At 43.6% G+C, this 27979-nt stretch overlaps 1 protein-coding gene across 1 annotated transcript; it reads left to right on the top strand.

Annotated features, from left to right (window-relative positions):
* Positions 1 to 27979, top strand: LOC124035910 (DNA damage-binding protein 1). Its single transcript, XM_046349795.1, has 26 exons — positions 1 to 162; positions 1078 to 1226; positions 1509 to 1625; positions 1783 to 2004; positions 2316 to 2430; positions 2672 to 2769; positions 2951 to 3109; positions 3550 to 3633; positions 4910 to 5129; positions 9251 to 9326; positions 13331 to 13439; positions 15089 to 15267; positions 18661 to 18821; positions 19823 to 19930; positions 20563 to 20770; positions 21061 to 21156; positions 21312 to 21423; positions 21913 to 22036; positions 22225 to 22389; positions 22887 to 22981; positions 23638 to 23808; positions 24186 to 24295; positions 25207 to 25376; positions 26207 to 26309; positions 27167 to 27290; positions 27504 to 27979. The coding sequence occupies exons 1-26, from the start codon at positions 102 to 104 to the stop codon at positions 27585 to 27587; spliced, it is 3420 nt and encodes a 1139-aa protein (XP_046205751.1). The 5' UTR covers positions 1 to 101; the 3' UTR covers positions 27588 to 27979.

Here is a 27979-nt window from a genome sequence, read left to right on the forward strand (position 1 = left end):
TTTTTTATTTTTTTTAATCATCATTTTAATATCCATGGTTTCAACACTTGAGAAGGATTGATACAATTTCGCTGGTGTTTCTTATTCTGTCCTGGAACGCCATGTCGTATAATTACGTGGTAACAGCGCAGAAACCGACGGCAGTCAATGCCTGCATCACCGGTAAACGTGTTGTTCTTGTTTCTTGTTAGCTTCGCGCACCAGCATATCGTGGCAACCTCATCCACTACAACGTTAAGCTGAAGCCAAGCTACAGGCACTTGCAGGCCAGGCTCCCTTTGATATTGCCAGCAAGTCTATCAAGTCCCTTAAATAAACATTTTGAATAACCATCCACGGGACACATGGTCGACTAATATCGTATGTCTAGTTATCAATTGTCATTCAAGTGAGCACAAAATAGCACTAGTCAGTGGGTGCTCCTGCGCAGCCGGGATGTTTTGAAGCCAGCGCAAGCTGTCTTCAGTTGTTTGTCGATGTCAATTTGTTTGCTATCAAACGTCAGTCAATTGGATTGCAATTATCTTCTTGTTTATCAGTTTGCCAAGTATCTTAAAACATGTTTGGAACTTCAGTGTTGCTAAATTACACAGGTAGCAGACAAGCCACTGCAGTGCCAGTCAATATGTCCACCTACATAATACATTGGCAAATTATACAATCGGGAACACTAGCTAACGTTACCCTGCATTTATTTTGATTGCCAATATATTGGTTATAGCTAGATAACTATTCAATGTATTATTTTCTAGGTTAAAATCACGTGTGATTAAAAACAAAACTTAATTTAAGGCATTATGACACTAACAAATCCCATATTATTAATTCAATAAATCACGCTGTCAATGCAGTGCAACTTAGTGCATATTTTGTGAGTAGAAATGGTCTGCCTAGCTAGAAAAGTATTCCAGGTTTATTCCTAGTATATAGAAAAACAAATACTTGAACTCCAGAAATGTGCCTTTTCAAAATACAGGAACGAGATCTGCTAGTCATATGGAAAACACTCCTAAGAAATACTCATTTCACTATTAGAAAAAGTTAGTCCGACTGACCAGACCACCCTCTCTTCTCCAGGCCACTTCACCTCTGCGGAGGACCTGAATCTGCTCATAGCTAAAAACACACGCCTGGAGATCTATGTGGTCACAGCGGAAGGGCTCCGGCCTGTCAAAGAGGTGGGCATGTACGGCAAGATCGCCGTCATGGAGCTCTTCAGGCCAAAGGTGATTCTACTACTACCTGTATGTTTGTGTGTGCATGTTAGTCATTTCAATAGAGAGAGAACATTTTGAAACAGGGAGGAACTACCTGAACTTGTTCAATAAGAACACCAAATTATGTTTTGCGCTGCAGAAGGTTCCACTACGGTGTGCCCTTCTGAACAAGACCCTGGTTTCTTTCTGTAACTGCAATACTAAAACTTCTCCTGATGCCAAACGTGAACATGGACATATGTTTTCACTGACTTCAATGGAGAGGAACCTTTTTGTCTGTTTTGACTGCAGGGCGAAAGCAAGGACCTGCTGTTCATTCTCACTGCCAAATACAACGCCTGCATCCTGGAGTACAAACAGAACGGGGAGAGCATCGACATCATCACCCGCGCCCACGGCAACGTGCAGGTAGGAGAAAAAATAAATACGAGCATAGCCAGTGTCTTTGAGCTGTTGGAAATCAAAGTATGTTCTGCAAAACTACAACAGGAATACTCTGCAGACTGAAACAATAGGATGCCGTGAGACTCCTCTTAACTTGACCGGCTTATTTATTTTTGCGTAGGACCGCATCGGGCGTCCCTCGGAGACGGGCATCATCGGCATTGTCGACCCTGAATGCCGCATGATCGGCCTGCGGCTGTACGACGGCCTATTCAAGGTGATCCCGTTGGACCGGGAGAACCGAGAACTCAAGGCCTTCAACATCCGCCTGGAGGAGCTGCAGGTCATCGACGTCCACTTCCTGTACGGCTGTCAGGCGCCCACAGTCTGCTTCATCTATCAGGTAGGGAGGGGAGGAGAGGAGGTAAAATAGGGTGGGCGAGGCACAGGTAGGAAGTGGTGGATGAAAGGGGTACAATGTTGGAGCGGTTGTGTGTATGCATTTATATGGGTGTATGTTTAGGGGGTGGTTGTGGAGGAGTTGAAAACAATGCACGAGTAGGAATTTCATGCTGGTGAGAGAACATTGGGGAGTCAGATGGGATGTGGCTATGAGACAGAAGTGCCTGTCTGGTGAATGGGGGAATGTGTGCTTTAGTTAGCAGAAACATCTGCGAGTGTCAGTCTGATTGTATCTGTGTGTTTGTGCTGTAGGACCCTCAAGGACGGCATGTAAAGACCTACGAGGTGTCGCTGAGGGAGAAGGAGTTCAACAAGGGGCCATGGAAACAGGAGAACGTGGAGGCGGAGGCTTCTATGGTTATCCCAGGTGAGGAAAGAGAATGTTCAGGCAGGTTTCGACAATGGTCATCAGGGCTGTCATCCAATCCTCATGAGATTGACTGTGTTCTGATGTTCAAAACTCTTAGATGAGTGTTTAAAGATCACTTCCACTGGAACTGCAGCGCCCAAGGGTCCTCTTCTAATTCTTTCTCTTCGAGCGTATTTGAATGTGACTCCCTTGTTCATTGATTGACTTGGTTGTTTATGTATTTGTCTGTATATTTTAGTCCCAGAACCATTTGGGGGGGCTATAATCATTGGACAAGAATCCATCACCTACCACAACGGGGATAAATACTTGGCCATCGCACCTCCCACCATCAAGGTAAGGTCACCCTAAATCAAAACAATGCAGAGGCTTTCAACTCTTTTCCAACATCATGCACCTTCATAGCAAGGATGAATTGGATATGGAGTACGTCACTTCTCCAGATGCTCAAAGCACTTTACGTAGATCAGAGGGAAACTCCCCTCATCCACCACCTCTGTTCCTTTTCCCCCAACAGCAAAGCACCATTGTCTGTCACAACCGTGTGGACCCCAACGGCTCGCGCTACCTGCTGGGGGACATGGAGGGCCGCCTGTTTATGCTGCTGCTGGAGAAGGAGGAGCTGATGGACGGGGCCGTGGTGCTCAAGGACCTCCGCGTCGAGCTGCTTGGAGAGGTACGTGTTGTAGGCCTTCTGTCTCTTTCTCGTGATATGTCTCCCTTGCTCTGTGTTTCTTGTTGTTTTCTCTTTTTTTTGTGTGGTCTGTCTCATTTCTTCTCAACATCTGTCTTTTGTTCTTTTTATCTGTCCTTCTCTCTTGTTCTTTCTGATGTCTCTTGCTTTTTCTGTTTCCCTATGATCTCTTGTTCTTTTTTATCTGGCTCTGTCGTCTCATATCTTGCTTTCAATGATGTCTCTCTTGAACTCCATTTTCTCTGCTTCTTTCCTGTTTGACATTCAACCTCTACATTACACAATTGAGTCTCAATGGCAGACTTATCCTTGAGTGTGTGTTGTAAAAAACAAAAAGTGTACACTGGGCACTTTTTGTAAGTTGCTGATATATGAGATGCGCTCAAGAGTAATGACTGTGTGCATCCCTCCCTCCCTTGCAGACGTCCATTGCAGAGTGCTTGACCTACCTGGACAACGGTGTGGTGTTTGTGGGTTCCAGACTGGGTGACTCCCAGTTGGTCAAGGTAAGGCTGGTCATATAGGAAACCTCTTCAAAGGGTGAGACACTCTAGACCCAAACTGTTATATTCCGAGCTGGTCACGGGTGCACCTCAGCCACGCTCAAGGTCCTAACCGCCATCGATAAAAGACAGTACTGTGCAGCCGTCTTCATCGACCTGGCCAAGGCTTGACTCTGTCAATCACCGCATTCTTATTGACAGACTCAACAGCCCTGGTTTCGCAAATAACTGCATCGCCTTGCTCACCAGGCAATTTGACACACAGTGTGTCAAATCAGAGGTCCTGTTGTCCAGACCTCTCGCTGTCTCTATGGGGGTACCACATGGTTCAATTCTCGGGCCGACTCTTCTCTGTATATATCAATGATGTCGCTTTTCCTGCGGGTGATTCTTTGATCCAACTGTACGCAGTCGACACCATTCTGTATACATCTGGCCCTTCTTTGGACACTGTGTTAACAAACTTCCACAGGAGCTTCAATGCCATACACCACTCCTTCTGGGGCCTCCAACTGTGCTTAAATGCTAGTAAAACTAAATGCATGCTCTTCAACCGATTGCTGCCCGCACCCACCCGCCCGACTAGCATCACTACTCTGGACGGTTCTGACTTAGAATATGTGGACAACTATAAATACCTACGTGTCTGACTAGACTGTAAACTCTCCTTCCAGACTCACATTAAGCATCTCCAATCCAAAATTAAATCTAGAATCGGCTTCCTATTACGCAACAAAGCCTCCTTCACTCATGTTGCCAAACATACCCTCGTAAAACTGACTATCCTACCGATGTCATTTACAAAATAGCCACCAACACTCTACGCAGCAAATTGGATGCAGTCTATCAGTGCCATCCGTTTTGTGCCATCTGTCTTATCTACCAGTGAACTGAGATAAGGTGGAGCTTTACCTAGCAAAGACTTATAGATGACCTGGAGCCAGTGGGTTTGGCGACAAATATATTTGTCGCACTGCTTTGCTTTATCTTGGCCAAGTCGCAGTTTTAAATGAGAACCTTTTCTCAAATAGCCTACCTGGTTCAATAAAGGTGAAAAAAATTAAAATGGCCATCACTCAGTAATCGAAAGGTACAGATCAAACCTGTTTTGAAATTCAAGAGTATATGAAAGGGTAAGCAAGCCTCACTATATTTTTTCTGTACTGAGTGGTGGACATCATCCCCTTTGTTTCAAAGAAAAATAAGTATGGTCAAAGTCCACATGTTGTTTATCTGGAGTTGTCACATTATTGTAATGGAAATTATTATTCCCCTCCAGCTCAATGTGGACAGTAACGACTCCGGGTCGTACGTGGCGGTGATGGAGACCTTCACAAACCTGGGGCCCATCGTGGACATGTGTGTGGTGGACCTGGAGAGACAGGGACAGGGCCAGCTGGTCACCTGCTCTGGAGCGTTCAAGGAGGGCTCCCTCAGGATCATCCGGAATGGTATCGGGATCCACGAGCACGCCAGCATTGACCTGCCAGGGATCAAAGGTCAGTGTGAGGGCTTCTGGGTCCTCTGGGGGGGGTGCTGCTCTCTCTGGACAAATACCCAATGAACCCTTAGTCCCTATACCCCTGGACAGTTGAAGATCTGAAGGAGTTGAGTTGGTATAAGCAATATATGGAAGTGCCTCTACCTCTTGATACATTAGGGCCAAATTCGAGTTGGCTTGAATGGAATTCTCAAATTCAAGCTGGGTAGAGGGAAACCCAGGCCAGCGCAGCCCAGTTTCACAACTGGTGCCAGCTCAATTAGAATTGGGGGTTGGTGACGCGTTTACTATACAACCACCAAGCTGATCACTGCCCGAAGCTGACACAACATTTAGCTAGCTTGTCTGAGCTTGTTGCTGTTAGCTAGCACAGGGACATGCAGTTGTCAGACATGATGTGAGTTACCACCATAGCTGGATCCTTCATTCATTAGCTTTAATTAGTATTAGCTTGCAAATCAGTTGAAATTAGTTAACGTGAGCTAGCAGGAATTTTAGCTGACCAGGCCGTATTTAATGTTCGCTAGCTACATCATATCAAACCTGTCGTCTGGCTTGCTTGGTTAGCTAGCTAGCTAATAGTCAATGCCATGGTAAGCAAGGTAGGAATTAAGCTAGCTAGCTAGCCTCTTGTATGTCAATCCCATATATTTTTGGACCTTATTAGATTTTTTATTTGTAATTCAGTCTGGTATTAGAAGATAGCCCCTATCTGCAAAAGCAGGGTGTCTGTGGAAAGCTGAGTATCTTGGCTATTGATCTGTGCCTTAAAGTCTTTGGTGTGACTTACTACCATATATGAACATACGAATGTGTAAGGGCAGGTGAGCCGATGACCTCATTTCAAGATGGTTGCTACCTACAATCCGGTGTTGTGTCTTTGGCTATGCCGGATTAAGTGATATGACATGCTATTCTATAAAATAATTTCTCCGTAATTAATATCACCTGATTGAGCTAATCATGTACTAGAGTCGGGCACCACAAAATAATATTTATAGAGCTGTTATCTTCCGAATAAACTCTTCAAGACCTAGTAAAATATTACATCAATAGCAGTCAATATTAATCGTCGTCTTAATTCAGTCTCATCTGAAAGTTGTAAATTCTTAGTTATCTGCACGAACCTTGGCTAACAAGTTGAATCAGCAATACAAAATTGGGTTTAATTATTTATTTACCAAATACCTAACTAATCACACAGAATTACACATACACATATTTAAATCATAACTTGATTACAAATTACGTCATAAAGGAAAACGTCCCTAGCGGGCGGAACAGATATGACAGCTGGTTACACAAAATAAAAGGGGCTGGGTTTGAGTGAAGGAGCGGGAAGACTGAGGAACAAATGGCGAAGCTGTGCTATCGTAAATACAGTATCCTATGCATTCTAAATTACCTCCCATTTGGAAAAGGAAAATGCAATAAATATTTACTCTGAGCTTCGGTAGGTTGGTGGTAGATGGAAGTCCGTGTTGCCCAACCGAGTCCTTTGTCCTTTGAAGAATGTCTCTGCTGGTAAATTGAATACGTTGTAGTAACGTCGTTGTGTGGTAGACGGGATACCCTGTCTGTTCCTTCCTAACCCTCGTTTGCATCTGCTGTTGCTAACTCAACGGCTAGGAGGTATCACTTCTGTAGTGAAAAAGAGTTCAAAGTTCATACTATTCGCAACCAAAGCTCACGCTGATGTTGGCTTCGTTCTATTGTTATTATCTGAACCATTCTGACATTGGACCGTCGTCCTCGGAACAGGAGGTTCCATTGTCGTCAAGGCTTTATATAGGAAGGGAGAGGAGGGTGTGTTTGAAAAGTTTCATAGCCCATGTCCCTTCACAGGGGCGGCCAACTGATTGAGCAGAGCCCTACCTTATGAAAACCCAAATATCACATTTTAGAAGCTAAAATCACATTTCATCCCATCACGAATAATTTCATTTTCAAATGTTTAAATTGAACAACAATTCCATGTGAATCTGATAACTCTGATGTGTAGACTTTCCACTGTAGAGTTTGTCATCTTATCATTGATGAGAATGTCTCAGATGACAACTGAACTGACATCATATTCATTAAGTACCACAGCATATGTTCAATTGGTCGGATTACCAGAATATAGTTAATTTCCCCCCACCTTCTGATGTTCCCAGAATCTCTATGTTAACCAAGGGTTTTTGCAAATGTAACATCAGTAGGGTAGAGAGAGAAAAAAGGGGGGGAAGTGGTATTTATGACTGTAATAAACCTATCCCCCCGGCCAACGTCAGACACCGGTTAGCGTTGTGAAGCATTAACGAAATAGACACGAAACGCGTTGATTCACACCGAAGGCTGGGACTCCACAGATCACGAGGATGTCTTATTTGTCTGGCTGTGACCTACCGTTATTGATCACCAGCCCCGAGAGACAAAATGTTTATTTTACACAACATTTTCACCAAACGGCAAACATCTTACAAGATAAGCTTCGATTTGGTCTGTGTTTGAGCCTTATCTACTTGGGGGTTATGACATTCATCCTTAGGTTGGTCAGAACAATTCTAGCCTATTGTGAATGGTATCTGATGATGTATGACCTAATGGCAACATCGAATGTCCGAGTGACTATCTTTGTTTATGAAAAATATGATAAACACTTGGATATCTCCTGTATGTTCCTTGACACCACCACAGAGAGAGAGCGGTTTCTGTTCTAGAAATATAGTTTTTTTATAGTGAACAATCACTTTTAGGCACATCCAGTGTGCCAAAAAAGTACAATTACCACATTCGGACACTTCTACCCTTGATACCCCATAACACCAGCACAATGTTTGAGTGAGGTTGATACAGTAGCAATTGTGTTTTTATACTTAACAAATAGCATTTAGGGATTGCAAATATGTAATAGCACTGGAATTATCTCATTTACAGACATATGCCACTTTGGAGAGGGTTAGGGACACTTGGAAATGTCCTATGACCACACCTGACACCACTTACTAAGATATCTGGCCATTTCTAGTTGTTAGGTCTATCAATCCCATTTTCTTATGATATTGTTCAATTTTTTGGAAGCCATGTGTTGTTTTTCCAAGTCTGGGCATCAATAATTCTCTTATAGCTTGTCAATGAAAGATTAGTTTCAAAATAAAAAAACTATTCAATTTTTTTTGTTGTGTGTGTGCTTGATCTTGTATATTCTGAACTATAATTCCTATCTTCTGATAATTTCCTCAATCACCCAGCTGTCTTTTTTCCAAATACAAGTTTTGACTCGTCATAATCATGTAATTACACATGAATAGCAGTTACTTTTGGGGTATGTCGATTTATGCAGAAATCTACATTTTCCCATTACGTCTAAGAGGCTAGCCTGTTATGCTAGAGAAGACACTAACCGTTTAGCTAACATCAGCAAGCTAAATACATGGCTCTGAGTCTGACTGGCACTGTCAGGAGTATGGGATAATGTGAGTTACAGCATGGTGAGGCTGAATTAAATTCTTCAATGTCTTGCTAGCTAGCAACATTAGCGAAGCCAGCTGCAATCACATATTGGCTACCTGGCAACATGACATTTCTCATTTCTTCAGGCAGTGAAAATGCAATTTGAGCTAACCCACCAAGGCCACCCCAACCTAGGTAGACTTCAAAGTGCCAATGGAAATGGGGCCTCAGTGGGATTTTCTCCATATTGTTTGCATCTGTCTAATCTTTGCCGTTTTTGATTGTCGTAGTTAATTTTTTGTTTTATCGTCCTTTTACTCGTGAACATGATTATGAGACGCAATTCGTTTATTTTGGCAATCAATGAGGCCCAGATAGAGAACAAAATCCTTAAGAAACTCAATTAAGCTACAGCGTTGACTCTTTTCTAGTTCAGGTTCCTGTTTACTTGGCACCTAAATGGAAGAAAACCGACTAAAACCGGGAGGGACTACCTGGACTTAATCCAATAGTAGTCCAAATAAGAAACTCATTCTTGTTTTCTGTTGCAAAATACTTTGAAACATTTTCTGTTGTTTGTCCTAATGAAACACCACCTAGATAGTAGAATGCTGCTTGTAATTCGAGTTCAGTGGAACACTTGACACATTATTTTCCTCCATATTTATTTTGTTGTCCTCCCAGGTTTGTGGCCCCTTCGCTCAGAGGCTGGGAGGGAGACAGACGACATGCTGGTCCTGTCTTTCGTCGGCCAGACAAGGTGAGACAACCAGTGGTCGCCTTATAGAAAGGTTCTGCTCGTGTTGGCCACAATACAATCACTCCCTGTCCAATCTGGTGACGCCTTACCTAATGCCAACATATCTTGTTTATATGATCTTGTTGTTGATTTGACACCTATTATAACAAAAGGGGGAATAGACAGACAAAACATTTATTTAATTTTGAGCGTCAGACAATGACATGGATTTATTTATTTTTATTTTTATACCAATTATAACAAATAAGAAGTTTACAAAGGTTGAAATGATCAAAATTGCACGAAGAAGCTGTTGGTCGCTAAATCCGGCGACGACTTGGACTATGAAAATTCTGGCAGCTGGGTCTTGTCTGAGCGGTCGACTGTGAATGTCCTCACTTACTATTACACTTAAACTGATTCACTAAGATCTTCCCACTATGGTGCTGTCTGGTCAGAACAACATGTTGGGGCTCATACTGAACACTTTGTCGCACCACGCAAACACAGACACAGCTGATTCTAAAAGGGGAAACAATATAATCATTAGAAGATACTACAATACATATGCAATATGACAATAAGCAGATAAGCAAACTGTGGCATAATATAAACATATGAATGAATTCAATAGGATTGCATCTAGACGCCTGGATCTTAATTTAGGGCTACTGCGCATGTGCTGGGGCACAGAAAGAGCTGGAAACTTCTAGAATCTGTAGAATGGTACCGGCTAATACACAAGTAACACAAGGCTAAATATATTGCAGATATAAACATACAAAATAGCCTCCAATACCCTACTCAACAAATTAGATGCAGTCTATCATAGTGCAATCTGTTTTGTCACCAAAGCCCCATATACTACCCACCATTGCCACCTGTACGCTCTCGTTGGCTGGCCCTCACTTCATACTCGTCGCCAAACCCACTGGCTCCATGTCATCTACAAGACCCTGCTAGGTAAAGTCCCCCCTTATCTCAGCTCGCTGGTCACATAGCATCTCCCACCTGTAGCACACGCTCCAGCAGGTATATCTCTCTAGTCACCCCCAAAACCAATTCTTTCTTTGGCCGCCTCTCCTTCCAGTTCTCTGCTGCCAATGACTGGAACGAACTACAAAAATCTCTGAAACTGAAACACCTGTCTCCCTGACTAGCTTTAAGCACCAACTGTCAGAGCAGCTCACAGCTTATTTATTTTGCTCCATTGCACCCCATTATTTTTATTTCTAATTTGCACATTCTTCCATTGCAAATCTACCATTCCAGTGTTTTACTTGTTATATTGTATTTACTTTGCCACCATGGCCTTTTTTTGCCTTTACCTCCCTTATCTCACCTCATTTGCTCACATTGTATATAGACTTGTTTATACTGTATTATTGACTGCATTGTTTGTTTTACTCCATGTGTAACTCTGTGTCGTTGTATCTGTCGAACTGCTTTGCTTTATCTTGGCCAGGTCGCAATTGTAAATGAGAACTTGTTCTCAACTTGCCTACCTGGTTAAATAAAGGTGAAATAAAAAATATTGCAGCGGTAGTATGCATATAATATTAACATTGCTAATACAATACTAATGATAAAGCTAGTTGCACTTAATAAACACACTTGTGACAATAATAACAAAACCACTCTTATTGCAATGGACGCACACAACACTTAGTTAGGAAAGGGCATGTGAACAGTTGCTCAGCACTTCCTCTTTCTTGCAACGGCATGTAAACACTTTCTAACATGAGGTGTCTAGGGCGGAGCCCTGCATTGCGTCCAAGCATCCTTATTGGTTGGAAAAGCCAAATCATATTGAGTGAGCCAGCCATTTTTACAATGTAAATTGCTTATTTCCACTGAATAACAATATAAATGCATCATGCAACAATTTCAAAGAGTTACAGTTCATTCAACAATCAGTCAGTTGAAATGAATGAATTAGGCCCAAATCTATCGATTTCACATGACTGGGAACACAGATGCCTTAAGCAAATAAAAAGTAGCAATGTAGATCAGAAAATCCATACGTATCTGGTGTGACCACCATTTGCCTCATGCAGCGCTACACATCTCGTTTGCATGGAGTTGATCAGGCTGTTGATTATGGCTTGTGGAATGTTGTCCCACTCCTCTTCAATGGCTATGTAAAGCTGCTGGATGTTGGCAGAAACTGGAACACGCTGTCATACACGTCAATCCAGAGCATCCCAAACATGTTCAATGGGTGACGTATCTGGTGAGTTGTGCAGACAATATTTAGCTTCCAGAAGTTGTTTACCGATCCTTGCGACATGAGGCCGTGCATTATCACGCTGAAACATGAGGTGATGGCAGAAGTTGAATGCAGGGCTCGACATTAAGTTTTGTCCGCTTGTCCGTGGTAAGTCAAATAAATAGTCGCACAACCAGAATGTAGATTTCAGTTGTCGGGATGGACACATTTTTAAAAAATCACAACATCAAACAATTACTCTGACCTTAATCGGATCAGGCGGCGGCACTGCTACAGGACAGTGCGTGCTCGGCATTCTGAGTAAATTGCCTGTATTCCTATTTGCTATATCCCATTTCAATTCATGTTATATTTACACAAAGCAAGAGAATAATATATATGTGACATGAACAAAAGCCTAATCCTAATAACTGAAATCTCATAAAGCAATTAAGACAAATTAAAGTTATGAGTAGTATTTTCGGAATTATTCTAAAAGTGTTTAATGTCCTAAAGTTTGCAGCTTTTAAATGTGAATTATTGTGACATTTGGAGTCTATACTATTCTCATATTTATTTTGAGTGACATATTTTAGGCCACAAGAAGTGAAACAATAAGACGATGGAGAAATCAAATGAGGAGTCAAAAGGAAACTTAGGCAACAGCTGAGGAATGCTAATGAAAGAAATGCATAGTTGGCCGATGCCGATTTCCGTGGTATTCTAGCAATGTGCAACCTACAACAGCACATATAAGTAGTCTAGGCCTAATAAGAGAGGAGGATGGGGTACAAATGTGAATCGGTTTATAATTATCAAGTTCTGAGGACAGCAGAGTTGCTCTACAGCCCACGATGATTTAAAACCCAGCACAGGACCGCACAGCTAGCCAGGCACTGTGACACTCGCTCCATCTTCGAGCTTCATCTTTTGTACTTCGCTCATTTTCAGTCACTCCTTTGGCCGATTGTGTTTACGGACCGTTGTTGTTGGGTCAAGTGACTTCAGCTTTCGGACAAGTAAAAAATATGTCCTACTAAAATATGTCCTACTGACAAAAAAAGTTAATGGCAGGACAATGAGCCTCAGGATCTCGTCATAGTATCTCTGCATTCAAATTGCCATTGATAAAATGCAATTGTGTTCGTTGTCTGTAGCTTATGCCTGCCCATGTCATAACCCCACTGCCACCATGGGGCACTCAGTTCACAAAGTTGACATCCGCAAACCGCTCACCCACATGACGCCATACACGCGGTCTGCCCGGTACAGTTGAACCGTGATTAATCGGTGAAGAGCACACTTCTCCAGTGTGCCAGTGGCCATCGACTGTGAGTATTGCCCACTGAAGTCCGTTACGACACCAAACTGCAGTCAAGACCGTGGTGAGGACGATGGACACTCAGATTAACTTCCCTGAGGCCGTTTCTGACAGTCTGCAGAAATTATTCTGTTGTGCAAACCCATCAGCTGTCTGGGTAGCTCGTCTCAGACCATCCCGCAGGTGACGAAGCCGGATATAGAGGTTCTGGGCTGACGTGGTCACACGTAGTCTGCAGTTGTGAGGCCGGTTGAATGTACTACCAAATTCTCTAAAATGACATTGGAGGCGGCTTATGGTAGAGAAATTTACGTTAAATTCTCTGGCAATAGCTCTGGTGGGCATTCCAAATTTGTGCACAACATTTGAGAGAAATTAACTTTTTGTGCATATGGAACATTTCTGGGATCTTTTATTTCACCTCATGAAACATGGTACCAACACTTTTATATTTTGGTTCAGTATATAATAAGTTGTTCTGTGTTTGTGTGTCAGGGTACTGATGCTAAACGGGGAGGAGGTGGAGGAGACTGAGCTGCCTGGCTTTGTGGACAACCTGCAGACCTTCTACTGTGGCAACGTGGCCCACCAGCAACTCATCCAGGTATATACACACACACACACACACGCACACTAATTATGATGGGAAAAAATCGATAGCTACATATTGGGATACTATTTTTGACAATATATGGTATCAATTTGACTCGTAATATTATTTTTTGGCTAATTGGCTGTACCTGCACAAACTCCTATTTCCATGACTGATCAACACTTTTCTCATTGCTCTCTTATCCCTCTGAGGCAGACGTATAGTGAGCAATATGTTTGGAACATCGAAATGAAATACAATCGCAGTATTGATTCGCAATACAGTGCCTAGAAAATATTTATATATACCCCTGGACTTATTCCACATTTTGTTGTTACAGCCTGAATTCAAATTTGATTAAATTGATTGTTTTTCTCACCCAGCTACACACAATACCCCATAATGACAAAGTGAAAACATTTTTGGGGCTAATTTATGGAAAATGAATTACAGAAATATCTTAATTGACATAAGTATTCACAGTCCTGAGTCATTACTCTGTAGAAGCACCTTTGGTGGCATTTAAAGCTTTGAGTCATCTCGGTTATGTCTATCAGCTTTGCACATCTGGATTTGGGCTCCATGCTGGCCGGGAAAATTCCTCCACGAGAGGTTGAAAACCAAATGGCCAATAACCTATCCTCCTACTAGGCCTATCGTAAAATATATGTCAGTTACGAACAGTAGCTTATTTCCCAAATATTCGAAACAAGAAGATGTCCTAAAGTTGTGGCTTTCAAAAATAACAAGAATGAAAGTCGATTGCCTCAGCCTAGGAATAGGCTATTCTCAATCACAGATTTATGAGAGATGGGACAAACAATATTATTTATTGTTCTATTATTTCGAAGCAAATTTAGCAATTGTTATCCAGTACTGCAGACTGCTTCTATCCAGCCCATGATGTAGGCCTATAACCTAGCTCACTACGGTAAGACAGCCCGTTCTTCATCAGACAGTCACTGCTCCATCATGTGCGTCTGCCACAGACACGCAAACACACAAACCGGTGCCACGCACACACACAAATGCAAGGGCACCCGTGCGATTTTTCTTTGGGGCAGAATCTTCTGTTTTCTCTGCACAACTGATTGAATGGCATTTTTTTTTTTTTACCCAAGATGCACCTGACACTTACCACAAGTGAGAAATTACACATATATATATATATATATATATGCCATTTAGCAGACGCTTTTATCCAAAGCGACTTACAGTCATGTGTGCATACATTCTACGTATGGGTGGTCCCGGGAATCGAACCCATTACCCTGGCGTTACAAGCGCCATGCTCTACCAACTGAGCTACAGAAGGACCACATAAAGAAGAATCACTTGCCATAAACCAAATTAATTAGAATTTTGAATAATTTAATCCACACCATTTTTTTTTACTTTGAAAAAATAGATAATTAGATTTTTATGTGCTGTTGTAAATCAAACAAATACACGTGTGAACACAAAGTTTTCAAATAGTGAATTGTACAAAGGTGCTGATATATTTATGTACCCGTGTGTGTGTGTGTGTGTGTGTGTGTGTGTGTGTGTGTGTGTGTGTGTGTGTGTGTGTGTGTGTGTGTGTGTGTGTGTGTGTGTGTGTGTGTGTGTGTGTGTGTGTGTGTGTGTGTGTGTGTGTGTGTGTGTGTGTGTGTGAGATTCAGATCACGTCAGGCGGTGTGCGTCTGGTAATGCAGGACAGCAAGGCCCTGGTGTCTGAGTGGAAGGAGCCGCAGGGTCGGAACATCAGCTTGGCCGCATGTAACTCCTCCCAGGTGGTGCTGGCCGTGGGCCGCGCCCTCTACTATCTCCAGATCCTCTCTGGGGAACTCAAACAGATCAGGTACACACAACTCAAATCCATTCAGACTTTATTGACAGTGTTGTTAAACAGCACCAGAAACTTGGTGAGCCCCATACCAACTGAATTGTAAATACGTGTGAATCAACAGAAATGACAGTGCCTTCAGAAAGTATTCATACCCTTTGACTTGCTCTACATTTTATTACAGCCTGAATTCAAAATAATTTAACTTAATGGGGTATTGTGTATGTAAATTGATCGACACACAATACCCCCATAATGACAGTAAAACATTTCTGCATAATTATTTTGCAAATGTATTGAAAATGAAATCTAAGTAAGTAAAAGTAATTCACAACCCTGAGTCGATAGTTTGTAGAAGCACCTTTGGCAGTGATTACGGCTGTGAGTCTTTCTGGGTAAATCTCTAGCTTTCCACGCCTGGATTGAGCAAAATCTGCCCGTTTATTATTTTCAAAATTCTTCAAGCTCTGTCAGATTGGTTGTTGATCATTGCTCGACAAAAATGTTCAGGTCTTATCATAGATTTTCAAGTAGATTTAAATCCAAACGGTAACTTGGCCACTCAGGAACATTCACAGTGTTCTTGGTAAGCAACTCCAGTGTAGAGCTGGCCTTGGGTTTTAGGTTATTCAAGGATTCAAGGAGCTATCATCTTAAGTAGCACAGCAGATGCAACGCATTGAATATTTACATTCACTCAATTCAAATGAATTTTGTAACTTTGTCCCAGAAGCGTTTAACTGCCACCCACTCTCACATCATATGAAGGAGTCTGTCTACCTGATTTAGGGGACACAGTCAACAGTTGGGAGTTGGGACCATTTTCATCCTAAAACTTTTCCTTGGTGTTAAATACGGTCAGGGAACAAACTTTAAAAAAATATTACTGGTTCGTATTACGGGATGCCAAGGTCGTATTTCTCAAGATTCTGTTCCAGTTAAAGTGCTGTTCAGAATCACTTATCTGTGGATCATACTTTTTTATTGGCTAGCTCAGCATATAAGCTTTCCAAACGTTTTTTAAACATATATTATAGTGATCGGTCCTTTCGGGAGCCTAGATAAATTATTTATATATTCCATAATCGGATAGGCCAGTAGTTTTGATTCCCAAGGGACTCCTTAGGCCAACATAGCTGACTAAAGTTTAAAATAGGTGTGTGTGGGGGGGGGGGTACCTGGTAATGTGTTGTCTTACAAACCTTAGAATGTTCTCAAACCATTGCTATCCGTATATATGCAAGGGTACGGATTCCGCATGTGAAACATGGGGGGGTGCAAAATGCTGCCCTCCAAATCGCAAGGCATTATTGACTATGAACATGCCATTTCGATGACCTGTTCCATTGTTTTTCAAGTTTCTGATAAAGAGAAATTGTGTGAGCAATAATAAAGCATAGGTTAACATTGTTTAAGGGATATGTCAGTTAAGACCTCCACTTCCAGTGCAATAGGATACATCATATTTCTCTCCATACTCAGCCAGTGGGGGTTAGAAGAATCATGTCTAAACAAATTTAGGATGGGATGAAATGCTAGTGCCTGGAAATACAATTTAAAATGTATTTAAACTGTATTAAATAAATGTTTTTCCTCATCAATCGATACACTACCTTATAATGACAAAGCGAAAAAACTGTTTTTTAGAATAAAAAAAAACCCAAATAGCTTATTTACAGAAGTATTCAGACCCTTTGCTATGAGACTCTAAATTGAGGTCAGGTCCATCCTGTTAACATTGATCATCCTTGAGATGTTTTTACAACTTGATTGTAGTCCACCTGTGTTAAATGCAATTGATTGGACATGATTTGGAAAGCCAATACCTGTCTATATAAGGTTCCACAGTTGACAGGGCATGTCAGATCAAAAATCAAGCCTTGAGGTCAAAGGAATTGTCTGTAGATCTCTGAGACAGGATTGTGTCGAGGCACAGACCTGGGGAAGGGTAGCAAAAACATTCTGCTGCATTGAAGGTCCCCAAGAACACAGTGGCTTCCATCATTCTTAAATGGAAGAAGTTTGAAACCACCAAGTCTCTTCCTAGAGCTGGCCGCCAGGCCAAACTGAGCAATCGGGGGAGAAGGTCAGAGAGGTGACCAAGAACCCGATGGTCACTCTGGCAGAGCTCCAGAGTTCCTCTGTGGATATGGGAGAACCTTCCAGAAGGACAACCATCTCTGCAACACTCTACCAATCAGGTCTTTATGGTAGTGTCCAGATGGAACCCACTCCTCAGTAAAAGGCCAAAATGCACCTAAATGACTGACCACGAAACAAGATTCTCTACTCTAATGAAACCAAGATTGAACTCTTTGGCCTGAATACCAAGTGTCACATCTGGAGGAAACCAGGCACCGCTCATCACCTGGTCAATACCATCCCTATGGTGAATCATGTTGGTGGTGGCAGCATTATGCTGTGGGGATGTTTTTCAGCGGCAGGGACTGGGTGACTAGTCGGTATCGAGGCAAAGATGAATGGAGTAAAGTACAGAGAGATCATTGATGAGAAACCTGCTCCAGAGCGCTCAGGACCTCAGGCTGGGGCAAAGGTTCACCTTCCAACAGACCCTAAGCTTACAGCCAAGACAACTCAGGAGTTGCTTCAGGACATGGGTTGCCAACATTTCTAAAAACCTGTTTTTGCTTTGTCATTATGGGGTATTGTTTGTAGATTGATTGAGGGATGCGGAACTATTTGATTAATTTTAGAATAAGGCTGTAACATAGAAAATTGAAGGGGTCTGATTACTTTCCCGAATGCTCTGTATGTACACATACACATACACACACACACCACTTTGAACCCAGTTGGAGTCAGCTCTACAGGCCATCACCATGCCTGAGGATAGTCTTACACTGCTGGCCAAGGAAGGCTCTACTAATGTGGTCTGGTCCAGCAATCACTGTTGATGCTGAGCTGTAGCAAAAGCCGTTCCTTTGTGAGAGTGGGCTGTACCCACACACTGGGGCAAAACAAATATCCAATGAAGTCAAACTCAGTTACACAACGTTAAAGTGCTTTGAGCACCTATAAAAGCACTTCATAAATCCAATCCCATATGAGGATGTAGTGAGATACCCAATGGGGTGGACTATTCTCTTCATCACTCATCTTGAAAAAACGTTAAAATTAATCCGGCGTCATTAACACAATGGAAAAATCAAATTATTTATTATTGAAATCGCAGGGGAGACGGAGGGAAAACTAATTGCTACAATTTAAGGCGTATAATGTCCGGCCAGGTGAGATGTAGTCGTTGTTTCTGTGTGTCTGTAAGTTGTTTTGTATTTGAAGTAAAAAATAAAATAAATAAATATTAGCTATAGTCGTTTTTTTGTTGTTGAACTAATTGAATACTAAAATGAATCCAATCCCATGCCCTTCTCTCTGTCCCCCCCTCAGCACGGTGGAGATGGAGCATGAGGTGGCCTGCCTAGACATCACGCCCCTGGGGGAGGGCGGAGAGTCGCCCCTCTGCGCCGTGGGCCTGTGGACGGACATATCGGCCCGGGTCCTCAAGCTGCCCTGCTTCACCGCCCTGCACAAGGAGATGCTCGGAGGAGGTGAGATGGAGATTCAACTGTGTACTTAAAGGGATAGTGAGGGATGGATAGATGGAGGAACTGATTTGAACCTTTTGTGTAGCCAGGTAAGTCTGTGAAACTGACAAAAAAAAAGCCCATTTCCCACTGGGGATGGGTACTAGTACTCGGTTCCAGATTTTGTATTTGATAACTATTAATTGACAACATTTTAATAAATGTAATTATTTAGCAGGTTCAATTCATAAGCACTGACAACATTTCTAATGCTAAGATGTGTTTGTTGTTTGGAGTCTGTCATTGAAAATATTAGTTTAATTTTCAGTTGAGTATCAGAACAACCAGTAATTGGAGCAACTGTTATTGCAGCCCCATTTCACGCTAACATGCCAGTATGCAACATTTATTTTCCAGAGTACTCAAATCCAGACATTCTTTCAAATGCCCGTCCCTAATGTCCGCCCGCTGTTTTGTTGCTCCCGACCAATGTCTTTTAATAAAGCTTCTCAAATATCAACATTTTTTATAAAGATATCATGATTGGGAGCAGCGAAGAATTGGCCACACATTCTCTCTTTTTTCTTTTCTGTATTGGACATTCTCTCTGTCCTTCTGTTACTATTTTTGGATGTGTTAATATACCCCTCCTATTGAAAGCCTGTGTGACTTGGCCGTGAAAGGGGAGGGAATCCTCAGGGACTGAAGCACTCTACTGCTGGTTTCACACGTCCTCGATCCATTTTTTGCAATGTTGCACAACCACGCGGAAGATGTTATTGTGAGACCTAGCTGTCGATTCCTTCTTATTTGTTCCCGGAGGATGAATAATAGTTGTTTTTGAATTGACAGTGGAATTCTGCTGCTATTCTGAAGCTTTTCACACATTTGACGTGTGTGTGTGTGTGTGTGTGTGTGTGTGTGTGTGTGTGTGTGTGTGTGTGTGTGTGTGTGTGTGTGTGTGTGTGTGTGTGTGTGTGTGTGTGTGTGTGTGTGTGTGTGTGTGTGTGTGTGTGTGCGTACAGAAATGATCCCTCGCTCCATCCTGATGACGACGTTCGAGGCCAGCTACTACCTGCTGTGTGCCCTGGGAGACGGAGCGCTCTTCTACTTCGGCCTGGACCTGACGACAGGTCAGGCTGCTGGAGAAACACATACTTCTGTTGCCTTTCGAGTCAACATTTTCATAAAGATTCCAGACAGTTAACTGCACCATCATCTAATTAATTGATGGAACAAATTAGGTTAAGATGTGTCAAATAGGAGGCCGTTCATAGGCCCGTTCATTTGTCTTCACAGCTGCAGTTCGATTCGGTTTCGGAATTCTGAAAATGGATTGAGAATGTCAAACTCTTCATTGGCAATACAATTGAGTGTACAAAACATTAGGAACACCTTCCTAATATTGAGTTGCACCTGCTTTTGCCCTCAGAACAGCCTCAATTGGTCAGTGCATGGGCTCTACAAGGTGTCAAGCATTCCGCAGGGTTGCTGGCCCATGTTGACTCCACCCTCAATGGGACAAACACAATCCCCTTTCATGTGCGCTGATTAATAAGAGATTCACCTGGTCAGTGTATGTCATGGAAAGTGCAGATGTTCTCAATGTTATTGACACTCAGTGTATATTAAAAATGGAAAGGGTTTTGGATTGGAATTGCCACTTATCTCCTGAGCAGACTGAATTGAAAGTGCACTTACCCCCTGGCAGGGTTGCAAACTTATTGTTAAACTGTTGGCATTGACCCCGTTGTGTTGCCAACAGGCGTGCTGAGCGAGCGGAAGAAGGTGACTCTGGGCACTCAGCCCACGGTGCTGAGGACCTTCCGCTCCCTGTCCACATCCAACGTGTTTGCCTGCTCCGACCGGCCCACCGTCATCTACTCCTCCAACCACAAGCTGGTCTTCTCCAATGTCAACCTCAAGGAGGTCAACTACATGTGTCCGCTCAACTCCGAGGGCTACCCCGACAGGTTAGTCAGTCACGCTCGTCTCAATAGTCCAAAGTGGCATCCTTAGCACGTCTTCTCCGTTTGTACTGATGTGGGGACGAATTCAACAGAAACCTCTTTTCCCCCTGTCATCTGTCCTGTGGTTTCAGACCAGTGCACGTGTTGGAGAGGAGACGGAGTCGTGCGTTGATTATTTTTCTCATTCAACGACTCTAAAGCAAGAACAGGAATGATAGCAAAGCTAGACATAAATATGTAACGTACCTGTTGTTGGTGTGTGGTTGTAACCTGCGCTTCTGTGTCTTTGGCAGTCTGGCGCTGGCCAACAACAGCACTCTCACCATCGGGACCATCGACGAGATCCAGAAGCTCCACATTCGCACGGTTCCCCTCTACGAGTCTCCCAGGTAAGAGGGAGCAAGACCCATAGAAGTAGTTAGAGTAGAAGTTTATCTATCCAATGGATTTACCCCTCGGGTAAATCAAGAGTGAAATATTTATTTGTTTCTTTTTTACTCTTTCGCTCTCTGTCTCCACTTTATTCTCGCTCCCTCCCTCTCAGGAGGATCTGTTACCAGGAAGTGTCTCAGTGTTTCGGGGTGCTGTCCAGCCGCGTGGAGATGCAGGACGCCAGCGGGACCACGGCAGCGGTGCGCCCCAGCGCTAGCACTCAGGTAGCTGCACACCATCGGGTATTTCAGTGTACCACTGCCAGGATCTCCTGTTCTGGGCCCCCCGTAGTCGTAAATATTCTCAGGGTAGGAGTGCTGATCACGGATTAAGACCTTTTTGAATATGGGCCGTGAGCCTCGTTTCCCGTATTCAACGCCGTTTTCATGATGCATCGTGACTCTGAAAGCTGATGCTTTCAGAGTGTTACTGTATTTTATTTAGCAGTTTTAGTGCAATTATGTTAGTTTTTTTTTGGGGGGGGGGGGTGCCTTGAATGGTAGTAGTGCACATCGCTTGGCTGACAATGTGTCCAGATGACTTAGTTTAGTCTAGGTTTATTGCACAAAAAAACAAGAAAAAAAAAGAACTTGTAGATGAGGAAAAACCAACTCCCTTTTTCCCCTGGCCTTGTGGGTGTGCATAGTCTGGGTTTTCATATTTTCCCACTTCCTCTGCCTTTCATATCGCCTCTCTCCCTACCTCTCCCCCAGGCTCTGTCTAGCAGTGTGAGCTCCAGTAAGCTGTTCCCCAGCAGCACCTCCCCACACGAGACCTCCTTCGGGGAGGAGGTGGAGGTGCACAGCCTCCTGGTGGTCGACCAACACACCTTCGAAGGTAAGCCCCCCCCCCCCCCTTTAAAACGTCTTGAATAAAGAAAACATTTCCAAGTGAGTTAATGGTGACTGTGCTGGTGATTGAGAAGCTGGTGATTGTACTCTTGGAGGAGCACACCAAATTCTCACTTTTTTTGTGGTGATTTGTCCTCAATTGCGTGATTTTCACACGTGTGTTCGTCCTCCCAGTGCTCCACGCCCACCAGTTCCTCCAGAGTGAGTACGCCCTCAGCATGGTGTCCTGCCGCCTGGGCAGGGACCTCTCGGTCTACTTTATCGTTGGCACAGCAATGGTCTACCCAGAGGAGGCGGAGCCCAAGCAAGGCCGCATCATCGTCTTCCACTACACTGACGGTGAGGGCTGACTTCTTCTTTCTTCCATCCTCATTGTTCTCGCTCTCTCGTTCCCATCATTCTTCTCCTGTTATTCTTTCTCACCCCCTCATCTTTTTTTGCTCGCGCTTTCTTCTACAGTCTTTCTTCCCCTTGTCTTTTTCTCACTCATTCTCTCACCTTTTTCCTCACTCGTTCCATGTCTCTTCCTCCCTTGATAGTGCCTGATAGCACCTTCCTATCGATAATCATCTCAGTCACGAAGATGAATGACTCCGAGTGAACAGATGCTGTGAAAATACTGTATCAGAGAGCTATAACACGAGCCTGAAAACCAAACTGATGTGCTACTTTTCTCCGTTTGTTTAAAAGACTTGCCTGGAATCCAAACCATTATGCTCAGTTTCACCTTTCTTTCACAGTGAAACAAATGGTTAAACAAAACGTATCCGTTTGGATTTCAGGCTACTGCAGCACCAGCTCTGACCCAGACTGTTATTTCTTCTTCTTGTGTGTAGGTAAGCTGCAGACGGTTGCAGAGAAGGAGGTGAAGGGAGCCGTCTACTCCATGGTGGAGTTCAATGGCAAACTGCTGGCCAGCATCAACAGCACAGTGAGCATTTCACTTTTGATGGTTTGAAAGTAGATGTTTTTCAAGGCCAGCTCCTATTTCACAGGCTACAGTTGTAGACACTCGCATGGAGGGGAAATGTTTACCTCCACTTAAATTAAAACTTTCACGATGTCTCTCGTTGCCATTTAATGCATCACTAAGTGAATATTTGATTTAAGTGAAAGTTAGGATTCGCCCTATGGTATTTGGCAATAAGAAATTTTAAAAACAAAGAAAATTAAAGGAGACATTTCGCGATTTCAGTTTTATTTCTCAATCCTGATGTTAAAATGAGTTGAAAACACCTTGGTGTTGCTGCCTTGTCAAATTCAGTGCTTCCTCTACAATGACCCGTACTGACCCGTAATGGCTGCTGCGGTGAAACTAGTTATGGGGCCCACAACCATACTGTGAAAGGGTGTTGGGGATCATTTATGTCTATCCAGTATTTTTCTTTCTTTTGGAACGTTGGAATCTAAAGGAACATTGAAGGGTGTATTTCTTGTAGTTGTATGATATGCATGTCTCCTACAAAAACAACCTCGGTGCTTTCGAGTCCTTGTTACTCCGAAACTACACTGCAGCGTCCGGACTCTGCTCCTCGACAATTGTGCATGTCAATATCAACGCATCGTCAATGTGCACACGCCCCCCAGGTGCGTCTGTACGAGTGGACCGCTGAGAAGGAGCTGAGGACGGAGTGTAACCACTACAACAACATCATGGCACTCTACCTAAAGACCAAAGGTGACTTCATCCTGGTGGGAGACCTGATGAGGTCTGTGCTGCTGCTGGCCTATAAACCCATGGAGGGCAACTTTGAGGAGGTAAGGAATGATACTAAGAGAGGCCCTGCTGGTGTCCACCCTTTTTCCTTAAGAGGATGGTGGATGTGCTCAACGCCACACTTCAAGGTCTAAATGACAATTTGTTTGGTTTTGCTCAAAAACAGTTTGTTCCCCCTTGGATACAACATTCTCCAAAATATAGATTTGAATACTTTTATTTTGTCACCCTCATTTCTCATGGGCTTTATCAAGGAGGATTCAACACCAAACACTTGCAATGAATAAGAACTTGAGTGATGAGTTGGAACCATTGTTTGTTATCAATAATTGCACCTCTTGGGTGAATAAAGTTTATTGAATGGAATTGAATTGAGGCACTGGTGATAAGCCTGCTTTTCACCTGTCACTCTTCTCAGATTGCCCGTGACTTCAATCCCAACTGGATGAGTGCTGTGGAGATCCTGGACGATGACAACTTCCTGGGGGCGGAGAATGCCTTCAACCTCTTTGTGTGTCAAAAAGACAGGTGCGGTGGGAGTCTTGACCTCTTTCTGGAATCCTCTCGCCTCCGAAGGAAGAGAGACCTCTAATACCGTTTAGGAGGCAAATAAGTAGTATGCGGTAGAATCGCAGAAAGACTCATTGAGATGGAGCCCGGGCCTAGACATGTCCTCACACTCTCACCGCCATCATCCATAAAGCCCTCAAGTTAATCATCCATGGATCACTGAATTCCTTTGTCTTTCTCTCACGTGTTTGTTGATGCCACCCTTTCTGTCTTCTCTCCCTCGTTCTTCCTCCTGTGCTGTTTTGCTTTGGGTGATCATCATTCTGTTTGTCACCATCTTATTTCTTACTACCTCTTCCCTCACGCGCTCGTTTGTTTCTTACTACCTCTTCCCTCACGCGCTCGTTTGTTTCTTACTACCTCTTCCCTCACGCGCTCGTTTGTTTCTTACTACCTCTTCCCTCACGCGCTCGTTTGTTTCTTACTACCTCTTCCCTCACGCGCTCGTTTGTTTCTTACTACCTCTTCCCTCACGCGCTCGTTTGTTTCTTACTACCTCTTCCCTCACGCGCTCGTTTGTTTCTTACTCATTGCCACTCTACATCTGCTGCTGTTGCTTTTCCCCATTTTTATATATTTTTCTGCCTGCCTCTATCAGTCGCTCTATACCTTTCTCGCATCACTTCCTCTCAATTATAATAAATTCAATGCTACTTTATTGGTACGAAATAAATGGGTACACATTGCCAAAGCAGAAATGTGTAGATAAATGGGTACAATAATTAGCACTTTTTAAAAATATATTTTTGACTCTCTCTGAAATGTAGCTTTTTTTTAGAATGAAGTGAATGGGTACACATTGCCAAAGCAGGAAATAATTAGGACCAAAATAGATGTTGAGCTCTCTCCCCCTCTCTCTCCCTTGGCAGCGCGGCCACGACAGACGAGGAGCGACAACATCTGCAGGAGGTGGGCGTGTTCCACCTGGGGGAGTTTGTCAACGTCTTCTCCCATGGGTCACTGGTGCTGCAGAACCTGGGCGAGAGCTCCACCCCCACGCAGGGCTCCGTGCTCTTCGGCACCGTCAACGGCATGATCGGTAATGGCCCCCCCCAGTGCCACATGCCAGGGCTGTATTCACTAGAAACAAAATGGAAGCACGCGGGATGAATCAGGGAAGGCCTAACCTGCATTTGTACAATGAGAAACACTTGTTTTTTTTCCCCATTGCAAAACATTTAACTATGGTTTGTTAGTTTGCCGTAATGAATACACCCCAGGGTCGTAGAGTATGCATTAGCACAAAACAAGAGAGATCTGTGTTCTTATTGGACATGTTGCTGTAGCAGCACTTGGGTTTCAAAATGTTGTTTTTCTGGTACAGACTGTACTGATGCCAATTTCAAGGTCCCGAATTCCCCCGTGTCTTTTTAAATATTTTTTAGGCTATGTACAGTTACAGCAAAGATGTACAGATTTTCCTCAACTACATAAGCACCCATCTTCAGGATGAGAGGTGGGGGGGCAGTGGAGAGGATGCATCTCCCAGTAATTTCCATGTGACTTCCAAAATCAAAGTCAATTTACTTTCTCAATTTCTTTCATAGCTGCGGTCATAAAGAAAGGGGAATGATGATTGGAGTGTTCAACAAAGTTCTGCAATGACTATTCCCTCCCGCAAAAAGCTGCACAAGGCATTTGTGTTCGTGGACAACAGCATATTCAGTAGGCACAAACTGGAGCGGGGGAAAAAATGTCACCTTCCCTCAGTCAGTCAACCCACTCTCAAATTCCCTCATCTTCCATCTTTTCCCCTCCAATAGGTATGAGTGACGAGCACCACGAGCGTACGAGCGTCTGCACATATCTATTTCGGTTCTCCTTTTATTTTCTCCCATAAATGACAAGCCACCTGTCTTATGTCTCTAGGTCTTGTGACCTCTCTGTCCGAGGGCTGGTACAGCCTGCTGCTGGACCTGCAGAACCGACTCAACAAGGTCATCAAGAGCGTGGGCAAGATCGAGCACAGCTTATATCCTTTCCTTCTGGTGTGTGTGGACCTGCCCCTATGAAATCACAATGAAAGTGCCTTTTCGGAACCGGTGAGCACCACTGTCATGGGTGGCAACTTGGTACCACCGACCTCGACGTGCGCTGTCCGAATGGTAATGGTTGTCATAACATGCCTAAGCCCGTAAATAAATGCATGACAAGGCCCTGTGTTTTACCGTGTCATGCGTGAATGAAGCGACGGCATGAAGTTGACAAGTAGCCGTGTGTAGGTGATACGGGGAAGTAACAATAGGGTTGACGGCCTTGGGATTTTGGATCACGGTAATTGGCCAGCCAAATTACCGCGGTCACTGTAATAACCATTCGAATAGGCACTCCTTCGCTCCTGACTGCATGTGCTGCCATAAAAATAGAATGAATAGAACGGGCGTCCCAATTCAAGTCAATGATGGCATAATGGGTGGCCATTGCAAGGCGCAAAGCAGGAAGTGTAGCCATCAATATGTGCTGTGATTTGTTGATTTAAACTCATATATGACTGTTTTATTTTCAAGACAGTCTTCATCCATAACCATCAGTTTCACGGTTATACACTAATTGTGCCAGCCCTAAGAATCACACGTTTGAGAGACTCTTATTGTGGTCTAAAATCACTTGCACTGTACTTTCCTTTGAAAAAGGTGCCAGTTCTCATTTCAGGGGCTGCTACTCATTTAAATTATTCAGTACCAGGTGCTCATATTTTAGAGTGAACATTCTATGAGTACTCAAACCCCCAAATATGCAGGTTCTGGTACTCAAAAGGACAGAGTTCTCGGTAAGAGGACTGGCTTTGCTGTAGGGGTGTGTGTTATTTGTCTTCCTTGACTCTGGCACCTGGAGGTCCTTCCATACGGAGCGTAAGACTGAGCAGGCCACGGGCTTCATCGACGGGGACCTCATCGAGAGCTTCCTGGACCTGGGCCGCGCCAAGATGCAAGAGGTGATCAGCACGCTACAGGTACGGACACGCATACACTCTCACACATGCACGCTTTCACACTCTCTCAAAAACACACACACACACACACACACACACACAAGCTCGCTCGCACTTCTTGGACTGCAGTAACGCTTGATAAAGGTACCACTTAGATGCACGTGTCCCATAGCTTTGCGGGTTAATGCAAACTACTGGGACAGTGAGCTGACTGCACCGTCTTCTGCATTTCAGATTGACGACGGCAGCGGAATGAAGCGCGAGGCCACCGTGGACGAGGTCATAAAGATTGTGGAGGAGCTGACAAGGATCCACTAGCCCCTCCCACTCAGACTCCGGCCATTACGGAGGGGAGTCAGGGGGGGGGGGGGGCTAGGGCTCTGTAAATACTTATAAATAAAAAGGTGTTTGCATGACCGTCCTCCGGACATCAATTTAATTGACAATGTTTTTTAAATCCGATCCCACATCAATACTTCACAGGTGCTTGGATAAACAAAAATGGTCTGTCGACCATAACGATGACAGGCAAAGGGACTGGTTAGAAAGGGTATGGGGGGAGGGGGGCAAATCACTGCAGTGCGAGGACGAGGAAAGATGACTCATGGATTTGACAGGGATCCACTAAAGTAGGATAACGATACCTTCGCTATTTTGTCATTGACGTTTCTCCATGTTCCTTTTAATAAAGGTTGCTTTAGTACTGTGTA

This window comes from Oncorhynchus gorbuscha, linkage group LG05 (genome assembly GCF_021184085.1).
Source record: "Oncorhynchus gorbuscha isolate QuinsamMale2020 ecotype Even-year linkage group LG05, OgorEven_v1.0, whole genome shotgun sequence".
NCBI lineage: Eukaryota > Metazoa > Chordata > Actinopteri > Salmoniformes > Salmonidae > Oncorhynchus > Oncorhynchus gorbuscha.